This window comes from Callospermophilus lateralis, chromosome 2 (assembly GCF_048772815.1).
Source record: "Callospermophilus lateralis isolate mCalLat2 chromosome 2, mCalLat2.hap1, whole genome shotgun sequence".
Classification (NCBI taxonomy): Eukaryota; Metazoa; Chordata; class Mammalia; order Rodentia; family Sciuridae; genus Callospermophilus; species Callospermophilus lateralis.
Window position 1 is genome coordinate 48,962,490 of NC_135306.1, and position 18,292 is coordinate 48,980,781.

Here is an 18,292-nt window from a genome sequence, read left to right on the forward strand (position 1 = left end):
GTTCTTTGTGTATTTCAATCACATCCTATCAGCTGCTCCCCAATAGTTTCTTGTTTCATATATTGTAGGTCTTACATAACATCCTTAATTAATATTCAGGCTTCAAGGTGCTATTTATTAAATTAGGGATACAGCCCACCCAATTAATAAATTATTACTTTGGAGGCACACTTGTCTTCTGAATGTATAAATGCATCACTTAAATAACTCTCAAGGAATAATTTACACATGAAGAGGCTCTGGTGATTAAAAAAGCTGTATGCACTTCTTATTTCTGGAAATAGTGTTGGACTAGGTACTTAAGTGTAAGTAGTAATGATTCTTACTATTCTAGTGTTCCTAACAATCCTAGAATCATGAATTGGATACAATATTAAACGTGTAATGTTCTAAATCAAATATTTCATAAGAAAGAGGGAGACAGTTTCCACAAAGAGAATATACACATAGTCTTGAAAAGACCTAGGTTTCTTTCATTGTGGGATTTGTTTTTCCCCTAAAAAGAACTGCAAAAAGTGAACATAGCAAATACTTCAGATCAAGGAAAAGGAAAGGAGGATTTGGTTGGCATTGCAAGAGAAACATACACTGCCCTTTTAAAGTATTAAAAGAGAACTGATGGGCTTCTATTCTTGTGTCACTGTTTCTCTTGTCCTTGGGTTGTTCATGTCAGATTTCTTTTTTTTTTTTAATTTTTAATATTTATTTTTTAGTTTTTGGCGGACACAACATCTTTGTTTGTATGTGGTGCTGAGGATCGAACCCAGGCCACACGCATGCCAGGTGAGCGTGCTACCGCTTGAGCCACATCCCCAGCCCATCATGTCAGATTTCTATGTTGCTTGTTTATATGTGACACATGTCTCTATCTCAGATTTAGGTATAATGAAATTAAAAAAAAATAGTTTTGGTAAAAATTTTTCCTTGACTTATAAATTCTGTGACAGTATGGATGCAGTACCCAGAGAAAGTGTGCCATTGCGCAGAAACAATCCTTACTTATTCTGAGAATACTTTTTTTTTTTTTTTTTTTTTTTTGATAGCAGGGATTGAACTGAGGGACGCTTGACCACTGAGCCTCATCTCCATCCGCTTTTATTTTTTGAGACAGGGTCTATGATAAGTTTCTTGGGGCCTCACTAAATTGCTGAGGCTGGTCTTGAACTTTCAATTCTCCTGCCCCAGCCTCCCAAACCAATGAGATTACAGGCTTGTGCCACTGTACTTGGCCTGAGAATAATATTCACAAAAATGTCTGCTTACTGTTTATCCCATTTTAATTTTTTCCTGTTAATTTTACCTTTCCCCAAACCCATATAGCAAAAGATGGACAATTAATTATTTGAGTTGTGCATCAATAATCAAGGTAAATAGATTAAATTTATTTTACAGTGCTCGTTCAAACCCTAATTACACTTTAACAGTACTCCTTTTGTTCTCACAGAAACTTTCAAACTGTCCTCAACTTCCAAACTCAACAGAACAATTGCAAATGACAAGGAATGAGCTAGCAGGGTGCAGTAATGCACACTTGTAATCCCAGTGACTCTAGGGGCTGAGACAAGAGAATCATAAGTTAAAGGCCAGTCTCCACAACTAACTGAGACCCTGTCTCAAGATAAAAAGAGGATATAGCTCAGTGGTAAAGTACCCTGGGTTCAATCCAGTCCCCAAATAACACTATCAAAATAACAGTTTTAGGACAGTGGTGGTGCTGGTGGTCTTGATTAGGAATTAAGATCTGCCATAGATACTGCTGTCTTTTATTCTTCAATACAATTTTTATTTGATATGATGTCAGTTGCTTTCTATTCTTCTCCTCTAATTAACTCCTTGGTGTTTTATATTGTGCTACACACTACAGTGTGACTTTTGGTAAGATACTCATTCTTTGAATAGGTGAAAGGTTTTATCCCTCATCACCTTCATTTTAATTATTACTATTATTATTTGGTATTTATAAATGAAGTGTGTCTTAATGAAGTATGTCTTAAAAATTGCAATATATTTTCTATAATTACATTGTCAAGTACTCAAAATGTTGTTTGTACATCACTGAAAGTGTGAGATTTCCAGGTATGCTTGATAGGAAATTAATGTTAATCTTGTTTTGATTGCTTTTAACTGACAACTTATTAAAATAGGTATAAACATTACAATAAAAGACTGGGCTAAATTCCTTTGTTCAAAGTTGAAACTAGAGTATTCTGGGCTGTGTTTTCTTTCTTTTCTCTTGGTCTCAGTCTTTTTGTTGTAAAGGGGTCACTTAAGGACGACCGTGAAAGGAATCCGTGCGCCATCTACTGACGGAATTTAAATTTCTACCGTCTGGAGATTGGTAATTCCCCTACACTCGGATCTTTGACAAAGGAGGGGTACTGGGGAAAAACCTTTTCAGGCTCTGTGGTTTATTTGTAACTGCTGGAATAAATCTGAATCCGAAAAACATATAATCCATAAAAGATACATCAATCCCTCGTGCAAAACAAGGATTGAAGAGAACCCCAAGAGAGCCAGGAAGGTATTAAGAGAAGTTAGCCAAACCCTGAAATCAACTCAAAAGGGAATGGGATTGTTGTTTTTTCACCTGTGTCCTAAGTCATACTCACTGCTAATGGTTACTGCTTAATAGGAAATGACTTTACTAATGATACATCTAGATAATTTTCAGTTTCTGGATATTATTATCCAAAGAACTCTCCAATTTGATCATTTTATCAAAACTTTTAAGAATGCATAGCAGGTGGGTTCACCCTTCACATCACTACTTTATATACAGCTTGTCTATGTTCATGTAAACTTAGTCCTTACAACACAGCTTCATATACACCTACAAGATGATATGCACTTATGTAGCTGTGATATGATCTTGCCTACAAAAGGTTTGTAATTGGTTGAGAAATCAAAGCCCTTGGACTTGGTTTAAAATGTCTCTCCCCCTAGTTCCGTTCTTTTCTGTAAGATAAATCCTGCAAGAGTGGAAAGAATTGGAGTCCTCAACCAAAGAAGTTTTGGGGTTGTAATTGAGAGAGACAGAGGGAGTAGCAGTTCAACGGGGTCGAACTACTGGAGTTGAACACTTGTTGGTTTGGAGATTAAAGCTGGATGGAAGTGGTCACAGTACGATTCCCATTATATTTTTATGAGCAGCGGGGAGATCTTAACGTGAACAGCAAGGACCTTGGATGCCCCAGGTAAACTCCTCCCCAGTATTCTGCTGACTTCAATCCAAGGGCCAAGAAAACTTGCTTTCATTTGTCTTAAGAAGGAAAGAGAAAAGTGGAAAGCAAGAAGGTTCAGACAGAAAGTGGAAGGAAGACAAAGGGGAAAGGTAAGGAGAAGGGAAGGAATGGTTCCAAAAGAAGTTGGCAGACGAGAGAAAAGGAGGAGTAAGATAAAGAGAAAAGATAAAGGTGTGTGTGTGAGAGAGAATTAAGGGCTAGGAAGATGCAGTGATCTTTGTTTAACGAACCAAAGTCACACCCATCTTTCATTTTCATATCAATAGTCTACATCTAATCCGTTTCCTTTTCAAAGGCTGTCTGCGTTTCTAAAAGAAACTAGTCGCTACTCCTCCCTGCGTCCCACGCGTGGCCGCGCTATTCGTTTCACAGCCATTGAGACAAAACACAACTGGAATGGGAACATTTGCAGGACAGCGACTGTGGGAACACTCCCGGCGACTAGTTGTCACCCGGGAGCCTAAATGGATTAATACTCAGAGATGGATTACGTTGGCTGTCACCAATATGCCTGAAGATTATAATCCAATTTATGCACATTACAGTCAGTATTAACTTTATCTGCTATTTTAAGGCTCCCAGTCGTCCCGCGCGTCCTCAGAGGTTAGTCCTCACGTTCTGATGCAACCCAACAAGCTGTCAGGAGGGGGAAGCCTCACGAAGAAAACAACTCCAAGCAGGGTCCCCAAGTGTCTGCACCAGGCATTCCCAGGTGTCTTTCCTTCACCTGGGCACCGCTTTGTGAAGCTTCGCCGCCCGGGATAACCAAAGCGGGAGGCATTCTCTAGGAAGGAAATAGTATTCTCGTTTCTAGTTCATCTCATTAAAAGGAAAAAAAAAAAAAAAAAAAAAAAAAAAAATTCGGTGGCGGTAGTAGAAGGGCGGGGAGTGAGGATGGTGGGCGGGTGCTTGTGAGTAGATGGGCAAGGGGGCCAGGGGATTGTAGCGGGTTGTAACAGTCTCAGCGATTGCTATTTTGATGCTTGTTTTTTTGAAGGGTGGCATTTCGCTCGCTTTCTCTTTAAATAAGTTTGTTTGGGTGTGAGTTCTTGCCTTTTCAGCACAAAAGCACAGAGAGAGATACGTGGTGGAAAGTAAAAGAAAGCCCACTCCCCCCTCCCCGAACGTGCTAACTAACGCCAAAGACTTGATTTAACACCCCTTCTCCGGCTGCTCTAGGCAGTGGCTACATTCCAGCAGTTTTAATCCGTTTTTTATTGTAGGCGAATGGAGTTTACACAGAGGCTGGGATGGCTCCCCAGCTGGCCGCTCTCCCCACTGCAGAGCCCCCTCCTTCCATTTCCTCCCCACCCCCGAGCAGGAACCTGTTACTTTAAGCGAGGCGTTCCAGTGTGGCGCTGCGGGCCGCCGGGGTTTCGGGAGGTGGCCAGTGATTGGCTCTTTCGAGCTCCCCCTGGCTTGCTCGCTCGGCCTCCCCGCGCGCTCCGCCCCGCCCGCGCGCCCTCCCTCCGCCCCGTGAGGCTCGGAGCCCGGGTGTCAGGCGCCACAGCGCATGCTCCGGAATCATCCTCTGGCCCTGGAGCTGCTGCTGCTGCTGCTGCTTTTGCTTTTGGGGCTGAGTTTAATAAGCGAGCGAGCGAGCGAGCGCGGGGGAAAAAGGCAGAGAATGACCGCCATCTACCCTCCGTTCCTGGGCGCGCTCTCATTCATAGCAGCCTCTTCATGAATTACAGCTGAGGGGGGCGGGGGAGGGGGGTACCACACAACACCCCAGCAAACCTCCGGGCCCCCAGGCATGGCTAGCTCGGTAAGTACTTGCAAAAACAATAATAAAAGACCTCCCCCCCTCGCCTTCCCTTCTTCGCCCTGCGCCGCGGCAGCCCAGACAGCGCCAGCGCTCCGCGATTCCAATTAGAGAAAGGTTGGTACGGCTTGCAGGGAGCTGCTGCCTCTCCCTCAGCCTCCGCTCTCCTCCTTCCCCCCCTCCCCCGGCGCGCGCGCGCGCACACACACACACACAGACACACACACACAGACACACACACACACATTCGTCCCTCCACCCCCCCCCGCGCCTCCCTCCCTCTTCGCCTCTTTGCAATCACAAGAAGCGCACTCACACACTCCCTCTCGCTCACACGCGCGCGCGCGCACACACATACACACACACACACACACACACACACACACACGGTGGAAGGAGGCGAATAATAACTCAGCCATATTTCAGCCGCCACCGCCGCCGCCGGGAGCTGCGGGCACAGTCCGGGGACGCGGCGGGCAGCCTCGGCGGCCGCACCTCCGTAAAGCACTGCGGCCGCTACGATGGTGCGTTCTCCGCGGCGCGCGTGTGTGAGCCGGAGTGTGCGGGCTGACAGCGGCGGGGCTGCACGCAACTTTGCCCCAGCGCCCGGCTGTGCGCAAGCCGAGGCTCGGCGGGTGTCTGCCCGCCGCCCTGCCATTCCGAATTTCATTTTTTGGGGGGAGGTAGGAGGTACTTTGGAGCCACTTTGGCTCTTGAAAGTGTGTTGCGGGGGCTCTGTTCGGCTGGCCTCGCCGATCGCGTGGGGCTTTTCGCTGAGGGGAGCGGGGTGCTTTAAGTTATGGATGCCTCGGCGTATTTTCTTGCGTGTGTGTGCGCGCGTGTGTGTGTTTGTGTGTGACGACGTCTCATTTTTGTTGTTCACGAACCCCGTGGTAAGAGCACGGGAGTTTGTGCCCATCAGCAGAGGCTGCCTGTAGTTTCCATTCCGCCTGGCACAGCGCTCCACACGCACGCACACACACACGTACACAAAGACTTCCTCGGCGTGTGCCTGTCGCCGCGGTACTTTCGGGGAGGGGGCCACGCCAGACACCCGCTGTGCCCCAGGGTCCCAGCCACCTCCTCTCCCACGCCGGGAAACCACCCCGGCATTGCCTTCTAATTGTCTTCTAATTTGTTACCGATGCATTTGTTGTGCTTGTCGTGGCTGTGTTCTCCCTCTCCCCGCGACCCCCTTCCCGACTGGGGGTAACATTCCGTTACAATCCTGGCGGGTGTGGATGAGGGGCCCAGGGCGCCTGGAGTCCCACCCGCGGGGCCGGGTGTGTTTGGGGGCGTGGGGGGTGCGTGCCCACGCGCGTGAAACGTGGATGCAGAGGGCACTGCCGTTTCCTTTTATGTGCGTTTCAAGAAGGAGGAAAAAAATGTCAGGCGCAATGTTCAGTAGCGAACGGTCGGTCGCCTTCCTGTTGTTCACCGCTGTCTCTCCTCCCCCTGCCCGCAGTGTGCCGTGCAGGTGAAGCTGGAGCTGGGGCACCGCGCCCAGGTGAGGAAAAAACCCACAGTGGAGGGCTTCACCCACGACTGGATGGTGTTCGTGCGCGGCCCGGAGCACAGTAACATACAGCACTTTGTGGAGAAAGTCGTCTTCCACTTACACGAAAGCTTTCCTAGGCCAAAAAGAGGTAGGGCTCGAATACAAAAGAGGCTTGATAAAAAATGTCTTTGCTCAGCGAGGAAACAATCGCTTGGCCCGGGCGGTCCTCCTGCCCCGCTCCCCGCCCCCCGCGCCGCGCTGCTCGCCGCGTAGCCTCGGGACCTGGGTGCGCGGCGCCGCGCTGGCCAGGTCCCGGCTCCAGCTCGCGCGCGCGCGCGAGCCGGAGACTTTGGTTCGTGAAAGTCACCGCACAGAAAGGACCGTCAGGTGTCGAGTGTTTATTCATCTCAAGCCAGTCCTCACCGATCCTCTGGGGTTAGCCACGGGTTCTGTGGGGAAGGCGCAATTAGTTGTTCGGTTTGGAGGTTTGAGGGGTGGGGCTGGAAGGAATAAATAGTTTGCGCTTTTTTTTTTTTTAATAGAGAAATTGAGATTTACCTGTGTTGTTAGCAAAGAACGCATTAGATGCAATTATTGTTAGGTCTTGAGAAGTCGACTTTCTTTAGGGTCTTCTCTGCCTTCCTCTCCCTCTGAGGCACTGGATGCCACTTGCCATAGACTTTTCTTTTGGGGACTTGGCTACCGCCACACCCTACCCTAGTCAGGATTTTATTTAGTTGGGGGCTTATTTGCCTCCTTCTCCGCCGTGGCACTGGGCTGCTTCGACTTTGAGCTGCCTTCCTAAATGTCTGCCAATGTGATCGGCAGGGAGAGGGTTCCTTCAAAGGTCTAAAGCTAAGTTTCAGAGAAATGATGTTATGTTACCTATTTTTTTTTTTTTTTTTTTCCAGTTCTTCCCTGCCTTGACTCTTACTTAGCTTTGGAATCCAGTTTGCATAATCTTGTTGAGCCTCTGCGGTCCCAAACATTTTCCATAAAGGGCAGGACAGTTTTAGAAGAGAGAAAAAGGGTGTCATTTTTAAAATAAAATTAAAGGGAGTTTGAGAAATCCTGGTTTCTATTCCCTTCAACCTCTGGAAAGCTACTGTCTGGTTGTTTTAGTTGGATTAGTAGAGGTAACAGTACAAATACAATAAGGTGCTTTGTTTGTGAGCAGGTTTATTTATCTAAGTCGACACAATGGTTAGTAGTTATCTTCCATTTGATCCGTAATCTTTATTGGCATCTAGAACTCCTGCAGTTTCTTAGAGTAACATCATAATAAATCCATTCTGCTTAGAGCTACGTGGAAATTATTGAATATTCAGGGCTGAATAAAGAAAGGAGAAATGCTGTGTGTCTTAGAGGTGGCAGTTTGTCTTGGTGCTTGTTTTTGTTTCCAGTGCTCATGTAATGGAAAGGAGGATTGTATTTTTATGCCTTGACTGGTTTAGTTTTTAGCTCCTCTTGAAAACTTGAACAGTTGAATTTGATGGGCTTTGTTGGATGGTTAATAAATGCATCCAGCTTCTAGTAGAGAGTTAGAAATATACATAGCTTACAGGAAATGATATTTAGTATTTATTAGCATTTTATATCAAAATATAGACAGAAACACATTATATTGCCTCAACCTGTCACGAGGATAAGCATTGTCAAGTTTCTGTCACTATAGGCGGTTGGATGTGATGCTTCAGGGAATCTTTCTCTCTCTGTCTTGCCATGTGTCTGAAGAGCCATTGCAGAGCAGTTTAAACAAAAGAAACCACCTTCTAAGATTCTTAGTACACACTGTTACTGCTACTTGGCTGCTAATCACTTCAAGCTGAAATACACTTAATAAAAAACCCAATGTTTATTGTATTAAGAAAATTAACTTAGTTGGCAAAAGATGTAGCACTTAAGGTAACTTTGTTTAGGCACCTTGGCAATCAACAAATTGGCATTATGAATTAAAGATAATCAACCTCTTCTCAATTTTGCCACTGTTTCTCTGCTTCAGTAGATGTGTGTGGTGATGTTTTCCTTTATTTCCTATATTAATGATTTTTCTGTCCAGCCTGAGGGAATGGGAAGGTGCTGCCCATGTAGCCCACACCTGGGAGTTGTTGCTAGGCGTGGTGAGCCCTTGATAACAGTGATATCTTCTCAGACCTCTAGTGAGGGATGTCTGTTGGTTGGACTTTACAATTTTTATTATCAACCGTGGAGTTTCTTTATACAGCTTATAAGCCATTGTTTTAAAATATTTATTTTTGGATTTTTATTTGTATGTGTGGTTCCCATGATGTGACAAGTCCTGGGAAAAATGCCAGCTTACATGGCCCAGGAGAGACCTTGTCATACTGTAATTACACATGATTCAGATTGCAAGAGAAGGTTTCTCTGTTCATTGGGAGTAGTTAGTTGTAAGTTCAAGCAACACCAAACATCCCACTTAATCCTGGGACTTATTGTTTTAGCTTATAAAATCTTTCCAAATGATGGGAATAAATGTTGAATAAGAATGCCAGGTACTTCTAGTGCCTTTTAAGGTGTTATGCTTTGCTATATTTTAGATAATAAGTGATAATATATAATTTCACCCATTTGAAATGGGAGAAATGGCAAATGTCCATTTGAGAAAAATCTGAGTATGAACTATTTGAAAGAAGTGCTCATACTTTAAATTAAACTATAAATGGCTATTAACAGTGACAAGTTAAATCGCTTTCACTAGATACAGTAGCTGATAAACAGACATGAACCTTAGAGCTGAGCATGAACTGCTCAGCTATGAAGATGGATGAGTCCTTAGTTTTGTAAATCTTTGGTTTAGAAAAGCAAATTGATTTTCAGGTTGGTTTCCTTATGAGAATTTGTAGAGGAAGACATGACAGTATTTTCAACTTGTTGCCGAATGAGAGAGATACCATTTCAGAACTGAGCTAATTGGATTTGAATTAATGAGGTTTTACTCTGTCACAAAGATGTGTGGGAGACCTTCAATGTAAAACTACTGGCACAAGGTCCTAGAGAAAGAGATTTTTGATGAAATAATGAAGCCTGGAATATCTATTAGCCAATACAGAATAGCCAGGTCAGTGTGTGATGCAGTTTTAAACTATCTACTTGCAAGAAAAGACTATATCATATTTATTAGTATCAAAGATTTATTCTAGTCTGATATGACTGAAATGGATGGTCACATTCAAAACATTTCATTTAAAATATTAATGTTTTCATTTTCAGTATGATGTGAATTTCAGTGAACTTTCTTTCCAATTACAGCCATCCTTACTATTGCAATCTGTTCCATTGACATTTATGATATGAAATCTGTTGCTTATTATTTTATGTAAGCTAATTTGGCCACTGGTATGAGTTGATAGCTTTTTATTTGCAGCCTTTAGTCCTTTGGGCAGATAAAACATAATAAATCTACTCTTTCAACTTTCCCTGGATTTAAGTATGTGAGTCTAGCTTTATTGCATAGTTCTGACCTGTGTTTTGAAATAATTTGAATAACTTTTTGTTAAGGTGCCTAATATTTGAGGACTTACTAATTGCAGATTTTGCATGTGCCTGATACATTTAAAAAGTATAAGGAAAAAATGAAGATGAGACGAGTGTGATTTGTGTGGGGTCCTGATTGGAATTAAGATGACCAGTGAGAAAGGTTTTAGTACTTGTCATTTTGAAGTAACAAAAAGTATAATTTTCTAAGGTACTTAAAAGCTGAATTGGTGGAAATCTCATATGCTGTTGGTCAGAATGTAATTTGTGCATGGACATTTTGGAGGGCATCTGGCAAAATCTGTTAAGATTTGTAATGTTTATACCCTTTAACCCAGAAAATTTACTTCTAGGAATTTTCTGACAGATTTGACTTCATAAGTACACAAAGATACAGCATATTTCTTATGTCTACTTTGTAATAGCAAAACTTTGGAAGCAAGCCATATAGGGACCTCAATTGAGCGCAATAAATGATGATAATCTATAAAAAGTGATAAGTGTATAGGTGCTGGAAATTCTTAAAGAGGTATTAAGTGAAATAAGGCAATTTGCTAAATCTATGAGATCCCATTTAAGAACTGTGCCACACAGATAAAAAGTAAATATATGTATGCATATGTATATAAATAAATTTGGATATGTGGACACCACACTCTTACCAGTAGTTTTCTTCACTGGGTGCTTGTGCTGTTGATCAGGATGGGATTTTATTTTTGTAGTGTTTGATTTGGGAAAAAGTTAAATCCATATATTTAAAACATCACAGTGAGTACACATTATGTAAGATGGAAAGAAAGAATATAGCACCATTACAGAATATTGTGTTTTAAACAGATATTAGCATGTAACTATGTTAAGAGTGATCTTTATCTTGGGTAGATATTGTTGCTTAATAGTTAAGAGGAATTAGAGTCAGGAATTAGACTTGTATTCCAACACTGGTTTAAGAGATTCCTTGGGTGATCTTGGCAGCTTATTTCTTTTTCTGTTTTCTTGTTTGTGTTATGGGAATAATGATGGAACTAAAATTTCATAAATGGAAGAATAAGTACAGATCATTTATTCTTAAACTCATTGGACTTCAGACCTTTTTACAAGTTAAGGACTTCAAAGGGCTTTTCTGTGAAAACTGGATCTATTCGTTTTAAGGTATTAAAATTTCAAACTGAGATTTTTTAAAATAAATTACAAGTTGTTTAAAGATAAAAATAATCAACCCCATTACCTGTTAACATAAATCTCATTTTAATGAAAAATAAATATTTTCTAAAACAACAACAACAACAACAACAAAATCAGTGAGAAGAGTGGCATTTATTTATTTAAAAAAATCTCTTTAATGTCTAGTTTAATAAAAGATAAGTGAATCCTCATATTTGTTCCTATATTCAGTCAGTTGTGTTATCATATATGGTGTACCCTCTGGAAAACACTATATGAGTGAGAGAATTAGAATGAAAAAGGAACATCTTAGGGTTATCATGAAAATAGTTTTAACTTGGCTAATCACCTGAACAGGTCTCAGTGACACCAAAGTCCCCAGACCACACTCTGAGAACAGCTGATATAAAATATTCAGCATACAGTCTGACACAGGTAAATTGCCCAATATGTGCATGAAAGCTGACTCTTTTTTAAGCATTATTGTTGCTAATGAAAACATGTTTTTAGGTATTTGCCTAATTACATTCCAGTGGAACAATTATCTAACATTTTTTTTCAGAAAAGGATAATCTAAATTTGAATTTTACTGAATATATTTTATAATTAATGTCACTGCCCATATTATCTTTATTATGCAGAGGTCTTTTACATCCATTATTTTAGGTGACCCTCTTTAAAACTACCTCTCTGATCTAGGCAGGGCAGGGTTATCAATTGGTTTGATAATTTCACCTTAAAGAATCTTCTTTCTTTTGTTTTAAACCATTTCCTTCCAATGGATCTTCAGCAAACCAACCTTGACCCTTTTTCTCTTTTTCTGGTCATATTACAGAAGATCCTCTCTACTTAATATAGTTTTTACATTTCTAAGATGTAGAACTTTAAAAAAAAAAAAAAGAACTTTTAGTGGTTTGAGTCTTCAAAAGAAATATCTTAGAAATTGGGAATTTACACAGCACAACGGTACAGTGTAGCCTTTACGAAGAACTCATATATTCATTGTTTTACATGCAAATGAGAATCAGATTTTTTTCTAATATATGTATGTGTTGTAGAGCAATTAAGCCATGAACTACAGAGAAAAAAATTACTTAAAATTTTCATAGATAACCAGAATTAATATTTTTATAGATATCTAGCTATCCATCCATCCTTATGTGCACATAAATATAAACTATTAATTAACATGAATTCACTCAACAGCTGTTTTTTGGAGCTCCTAAAATGTGCCTAGCAAACTTCGTGGTGCTGGGGATAAAATACATTACTAGCCTCTTGGAATATCTTCTTACATTGCTGAGTATCATAGTATTATGCTGAATATAAGTTTATTATACTTCATTTTTACCTTTAGATTTCCCCCCCGTTTTAATTTGTTATGAATAATTTTGTAATGAACATCCTTGACATTCGACTTTATTATTTTTTCCAGTAATTTTCCTTGTGTTAACTTTCCACAAGGGAGGTAGTTGAGTCAAAATGTACAGGTTTTAAATTTTTGTTATGTATTACCACGCTTTCCAAAAGGTATAAATTTCCCAGTTTATACTTACCCAGGGGTTAGAGGACAGCTCATTTTCCCACAGGGCTGCCAATACTGGAAATTGACAATTAAAAAAAACAAAAAACAAAAAACCTCTTTTGCCAGTCCTTTGCATGAAAACAAAAAAAACAAAAATAAAACCCCCAAACACCCTCATTTTAATTTGCATGTATTTAAACACTAGTGCTGTGTTATCTTTTCATAATACTTATTTATTATTGTTCTTTGGTAATATACCTGTTGTGTAGTATGCCCTTTGTAGTTCATGGCTGTTTTTTTAATTTCTCAAAATAAGTATGGAAAATACAAAAAATAATATAACAAATGTTCAAATCCACACTACTAAGAATGAACAAGTGTTTATATTTTATCATATTTGATCCTTGTTTTGATTGTAGATAATTAAGTATTATAGATATAGCTAAAGTTTTTAAATACTTTCCAACCTTGTCTTCAACTCTTTAACCTTTTTTCCATTCTGTTTCTCTACATTTGTGCATTTATATTGCTTACAAATAATATTGTATCTTAAAAATCAACACAAAGGGTATCTCACTGAGTGAATTGTTTCTTTGAATTGACAGTTAAGTTATATATCATAAAAATTCACCTTTTAAAGTATTATAATCCAGTGGTTTTTAATATGTTCATAAGGTTGTGCCACCATTAACACTATTTAACACCAGAACATTTTCACTAGTAAATAATTTTGCATCTTGATTTTTTTTCCCTACTCAGTGTTTTTGAACTTAGCTTCGTTTTTTTCTATAGAGATAATTCATTCCCTTTAATGTTTTCTTAAGCAATATATTCTGTACTTTTCTCTTTCCTTCTTGAGAAATATGTAGGTCATTTTCTGTTCTGGGCAGTGAGTATCCTTGTACAGTTACCTTGCGCAAATGAACAAGAGTTTGGACATAGGCCTAGAATTTGAGTTGTTGGATTGTAGACATGTGCATTTTCATTTGTACTACACATTGTCAGATTGTTCTACAAAGTAGCTCTGTCAGTTTATACTCAGAGAATGAGTACCATCTTCCTCTGCATCTTTGCCAACATAGACTATTTTAATATTTCTTATTTTTGATATTAAGTTGAAATATAGTAACTTTGTTTTTATTTGCAGTCCTCTGGCTCCTAGTGGGAAGCATTTTAAGCTTTTTTTAAAAAAACTTTTTTTATGTAGTATTTTCTAGTTGTAGATGAACACACAGTATCTTTATTTATTTTTATGTGGTGCTCAGGATCAAACTCAGTGCCTCATGAATGCAAGGCAAGTGCTTTATCACTAACTACAGCCTCAGCCCCACATTTTAAGCTTTTTTTTAAAAAGTAGGTCTACTGATTGTTTAGGCTTCCTCTTTACTGAATTCTTATATCCTTTTTCTTTATAAAAAAAAACTATTGGGATGCTCATTTTTTTCATTTCGATAAGATTTTAATTATGTTGAAAAACGTTTTTTCTTACAGTAATTTAGGTTATCTTTTTGCCGTATGAAAGTTTTCAATTTTGACAGATTGATCTGTTCTGTTTTGTTTGTCTCTTCAGTTTTAAGGTTTGGTTTAGGAACTTAGTTTGTGGGCATGGTAATTTGCTGAACCAACAGGCTTCATATTTGCAGGACACAGTGGAATAATGGGGAAGATGTAAATAAGACTGAGAAGAGCTCCCTGCCTTCAGTGTGCTTGTTTCTTTAGAGCTGGAAGGGACACTTGAGATTCTTCACTTTTGTTTAATCTCCTATTTTACTTTTCACCAGAAACTTAGCAATGTGGAGTGATCTTGCATGTAGACACAATGAGTCACACAAGTGTGCCTGTGCAAAGATAACTAGTATTAAATGGTGGTCAGTGTTTACTTTTAAAACATTGAGTAACTATTCACTTATATTAACAGACAAATGTTCAGTAATAATGACATTTGTCTACATAATCTAGGATTTTATTAAGTAGTGGTATCCATGGTAGATGCTTTTTAATGGGAAAAGTTCTGTAGTTACTTTCAGGCAAAATCAAATTTATTTTTTGGATTAATTTAAGATTTTTCTTTGAGATTATGCTAAATGGTAGTTACTTCCTGATATTCAGCCCCTGACCATGGCAGGACTGCAATTACATGAGGGATATGGAGCCTAGTTTTAATGTTGCTTTACTTAATCCTTTTAATTTAAGTGTGATAATGTTTGCAGTGGTTGAGTCCTGAAGAAGGCTATTATTGAATTTTTAAAAAGATAAGACTAGCATTGGTGTGTGATTTAGTCGGTTTGAAGCAGTTAATAATTAACTTTTGGGTAAAACCAGTGCACCATCATTATTTTTTATTAAAGAAAATTATGGCTTACCTTTGCTTCTTATTCTGAGGTCAATTTATTTAAAGTTCATTAGTGATTATAAAGATGATTAGTTGAATTTAATTAAAGTTTACTACCCATACTTGAAGATTGATATAATATCAGAGCTGAATAAATTTTTTCTATTTTAAAATATTTAATTTTATAAAAACTAGACTGTTTTGTTTTCAATAGAATCCATAACTTACTTTCCTGTTACTACCAGATTAATGTTTTGTGCATATGTATTGATTTTAAAAGCCAAGTATATGTTTTAACAGTTTCCTAAGATGTTAATAATAATACCAATGGCTTAGTAGGGAGATTACTTGCTTTTCAATATTTCTAGGTAAAATTTAGTGTGCATTAATATCTTATAATTTTTGCGAATATTTGTCCTACCTCCTCTCTCCAAAGATGGTATTTTGGGAAGAGACTACTGCCTGATTATTCCAGGTGTCTATTCACTTTGATAAACATTTAAAACACATTGGATATTAAAAGATCAAGGTTCATTGTAGACTTTGTGTCATTAATACCTTCACTAATATTTCATGAGTATGTAATAATTGCTGAATAATGAAAGCTTACTTAGTATTGAGAAAACATTCTATTTTACAAAAATTTTCCCTCCTTTGATTTTTTCCCCCATTTCTGTATTATATCCAGCTATCTTATAGTGATTCAGTGAAAAATGGAGAGCTTGGGTTGTTGGAATTTGTTCCTTTTAGTGGGATAGGTTATGTTGACATAGCTCAAGATTGTCATATACTTGTTGTATAACTTTTCCTATGTATGCACTGAAATAGTATGTTGAGGGCAGGAAGCTGTTTTCCTAGCAGGGAGCAGCATGTGTTACATGCTTTGATCAATCCTGCACTTCCTTCTGCCCTGGATATATCTATTGTTTCTCTTAAGGTGCATTCGAATTATGTACATAGAGGAGATATGCCCTCTGTGTATATCCTAATACCTTTATCAGTATAGTATCTAGACCACGGGAAGTTTTTGGCAACAGTATAACAAAGGCAGATATTACAAGCCAGAGAAAGGGTTTTAGAATTCATGACTTTAATTTCCACACCCCCCTCAACTTGTTAATTATTACTCATTGTTCTGAAACTCATTTCTTCTGTACTTCTAAGAACTGACTTTGTGTAAACAGAATCACAACTTGAATTTAACAGGAAACATAATGTCCGTTGAGTATCACATTTTTCTGGGGTGTTCTCTAGTTTTTATAATAAACAAAAGTGAAGTTTCCTCTTATTCTGTTTAACCTCCTCCCCTATTCTTTTCTTCAACCTCAGATACTGTTCAGAAATCTAGATACTAATTTGAAGGATTTGTCCATCTCAATCATTTTTTTTTTTTTTACGATCTAATCCATGAAATACTATTTTTTAGCTTTGAAAATAAGTCAGATGCATTTCAGTAATTGGTAAGAATAGTATTTAGCAATGTAGCAGGAAGGCCCTGGCCTGGAAGGGGGAAAGGATGTGTTTGGGCTGAGGTGATATTTTTCTTTAATTTTTAAAAGGGTCACATTCTGTATTTTTGATTGATCTAATTTTTTATAACAATAAAATAATCACTACCATTTATTAAATATCACCTCTGTATTGATCATCATGTTAGGCAGTAGACATGTGGTATTTGATTGAATTTCTCACTTTGTCTAAGTATAATAGTTTAAATGTTTCCTTTTTTCCATTTTATTTTACTTTATGCAGTGCTAGGGATTCTTCCCAGTCTTTGCACATGCTAGGCAAGCACTCTACTGCTGAGCTACTTCCCCAGCCTTGAGAATGATTTGTTAAAACAAAATATGATTTGTGAACCTTACTATATTAAAATATTATGATGAATGAATAGTGAAATGTAATGAGAAATTTTCCAAATAGATAATTTTTTTAATGAAAAGTTAATACTGATCATGTTGGTGCCATTTATAGGTTGAAGCACGAGAACTTAAGAGAACCTGTATGTATTTGAAGTTTATTGCTCATTGCTCCATTAGTTTTTCATGTTGATTGATGTGTGTTTTTTTAATTTTTTATTTTATGTATTCTAAGCCAGACCTTGAAATTTTGTCACTTAATTTACTTTTCTAAAATATCACTTACCAGTTAACTTTTTGTGTTTCTATTGCTCTTAGACTAGTAATTGAGGATTTGAATCTATATCATCATGTAAACAGGTTAGAAGAAAATATGTCAAATCTTTGATCATTCAAAATACTTACTTGTAGGGTTTTCTATTTAATGATGTAAGTGGAATTGTAAAATTCTCTTAATTGAATTGCTTAGTTGAAGTTGTTGTGAAAAGCAAGTACCATTCCATTCTTTAGTTGCAACATGTTGTGTAACTTTTAGGTCAAATACAAAACAAAACGTTCTGATTATTCCAACTTGATAAAGGCAGTTGTTGAATGGCTGAGTAGAACCAAGGATTTAATTTACACAAAGATATACAAACACATTTTAAATAAAGCAGCATAATGATAACTTTCTTATTTTGTAAAAGCTACACTATAGCCCATAGTTAATGTTGTTTCTGTGGGGGCTCTGTTTTGGGTTTATTATCATCATAATTTCAGCCATTGCTAGTTCATGTTCTGTATATCAGAATGGCCAGAATTGTGCATCCTTACACATATTTTGAGAATCCTGTAACAGATTAAAAAAAAATACAATGTGAAAAGATGGGAAGATAATACTATAGCAAAGCAAAAAAAAAAAAAAAAAAAAAAATTTTGTTGGAGGGAAGGGCTGGGGTGGTGCTGGGGATTGAATGCGGGGCGGGGAGGGGGGTGGTTTGCACTTGCTAGGCAGTTGCTCTACCTCTGAACTATATCCCCAGCCCCAGCAAGATGTCAAGATAAGTGCTCTCTGGGAGGTGGCACACTAGGAACTTCTTACTATCAGTAAATTTTGTTTTCCCAGCTTTTTTGATGACCCATATTACTTATGTGAAAATAAAACTAATATTTAAATTTAAATATGGACATACTTATGGGAAGCTTTTCAGTTTTTCCAAAAGTATTGTTATCTGGAACATGAGATTATCTTTCCTAAGGAACGTTTTCACATTTTGTTTTTTGAAATTTTGCCATCTTGTCAGTTTGAATCTTTTTCTTAAATATTTCTATGAATATATGCATAGATGTTTCATACATTGATTGTAAGCTTTAAAGAGAAATGTGTAGACTGTATTCTTACTGTAACAATTCCTGTCGAATGAAAGTTGTAA

At 38.4% G+C, this 18,292-nt stretch overlaps 1 protein-coding gene across 1 annotated transcript in view; it reads left to right on the plus strand.

Moving 5' to 3' along the window:
• The first annotated feature begins 4,793 nt into the window (after nucleotides 1-4,793).
• Mllt3 (MLLT3 super elongation complex subunit) overlaps nucleotides 4,794-18,292 on the plus strand; it is a 263,517-nt gene continuing 250,018 nt past the window's right edge. The window contains exons 1-2 of the mRNA XM_076843404.2: nucleotides 4,794-5,010; nucleotides 6,473-6,653. Of these exons, the coding sequence (XP_076699519.1) occupies nucleotides 4,999-5,010; nucleotides 6,473-6,653 (193 nt within the window). The 5' untranslated portion in view covers nucleotides 4,794-4,998. The remainder of the gene's footprint in view (nucleotides 5,011-6,472; nucleotides 6,654-18,292) is intronic.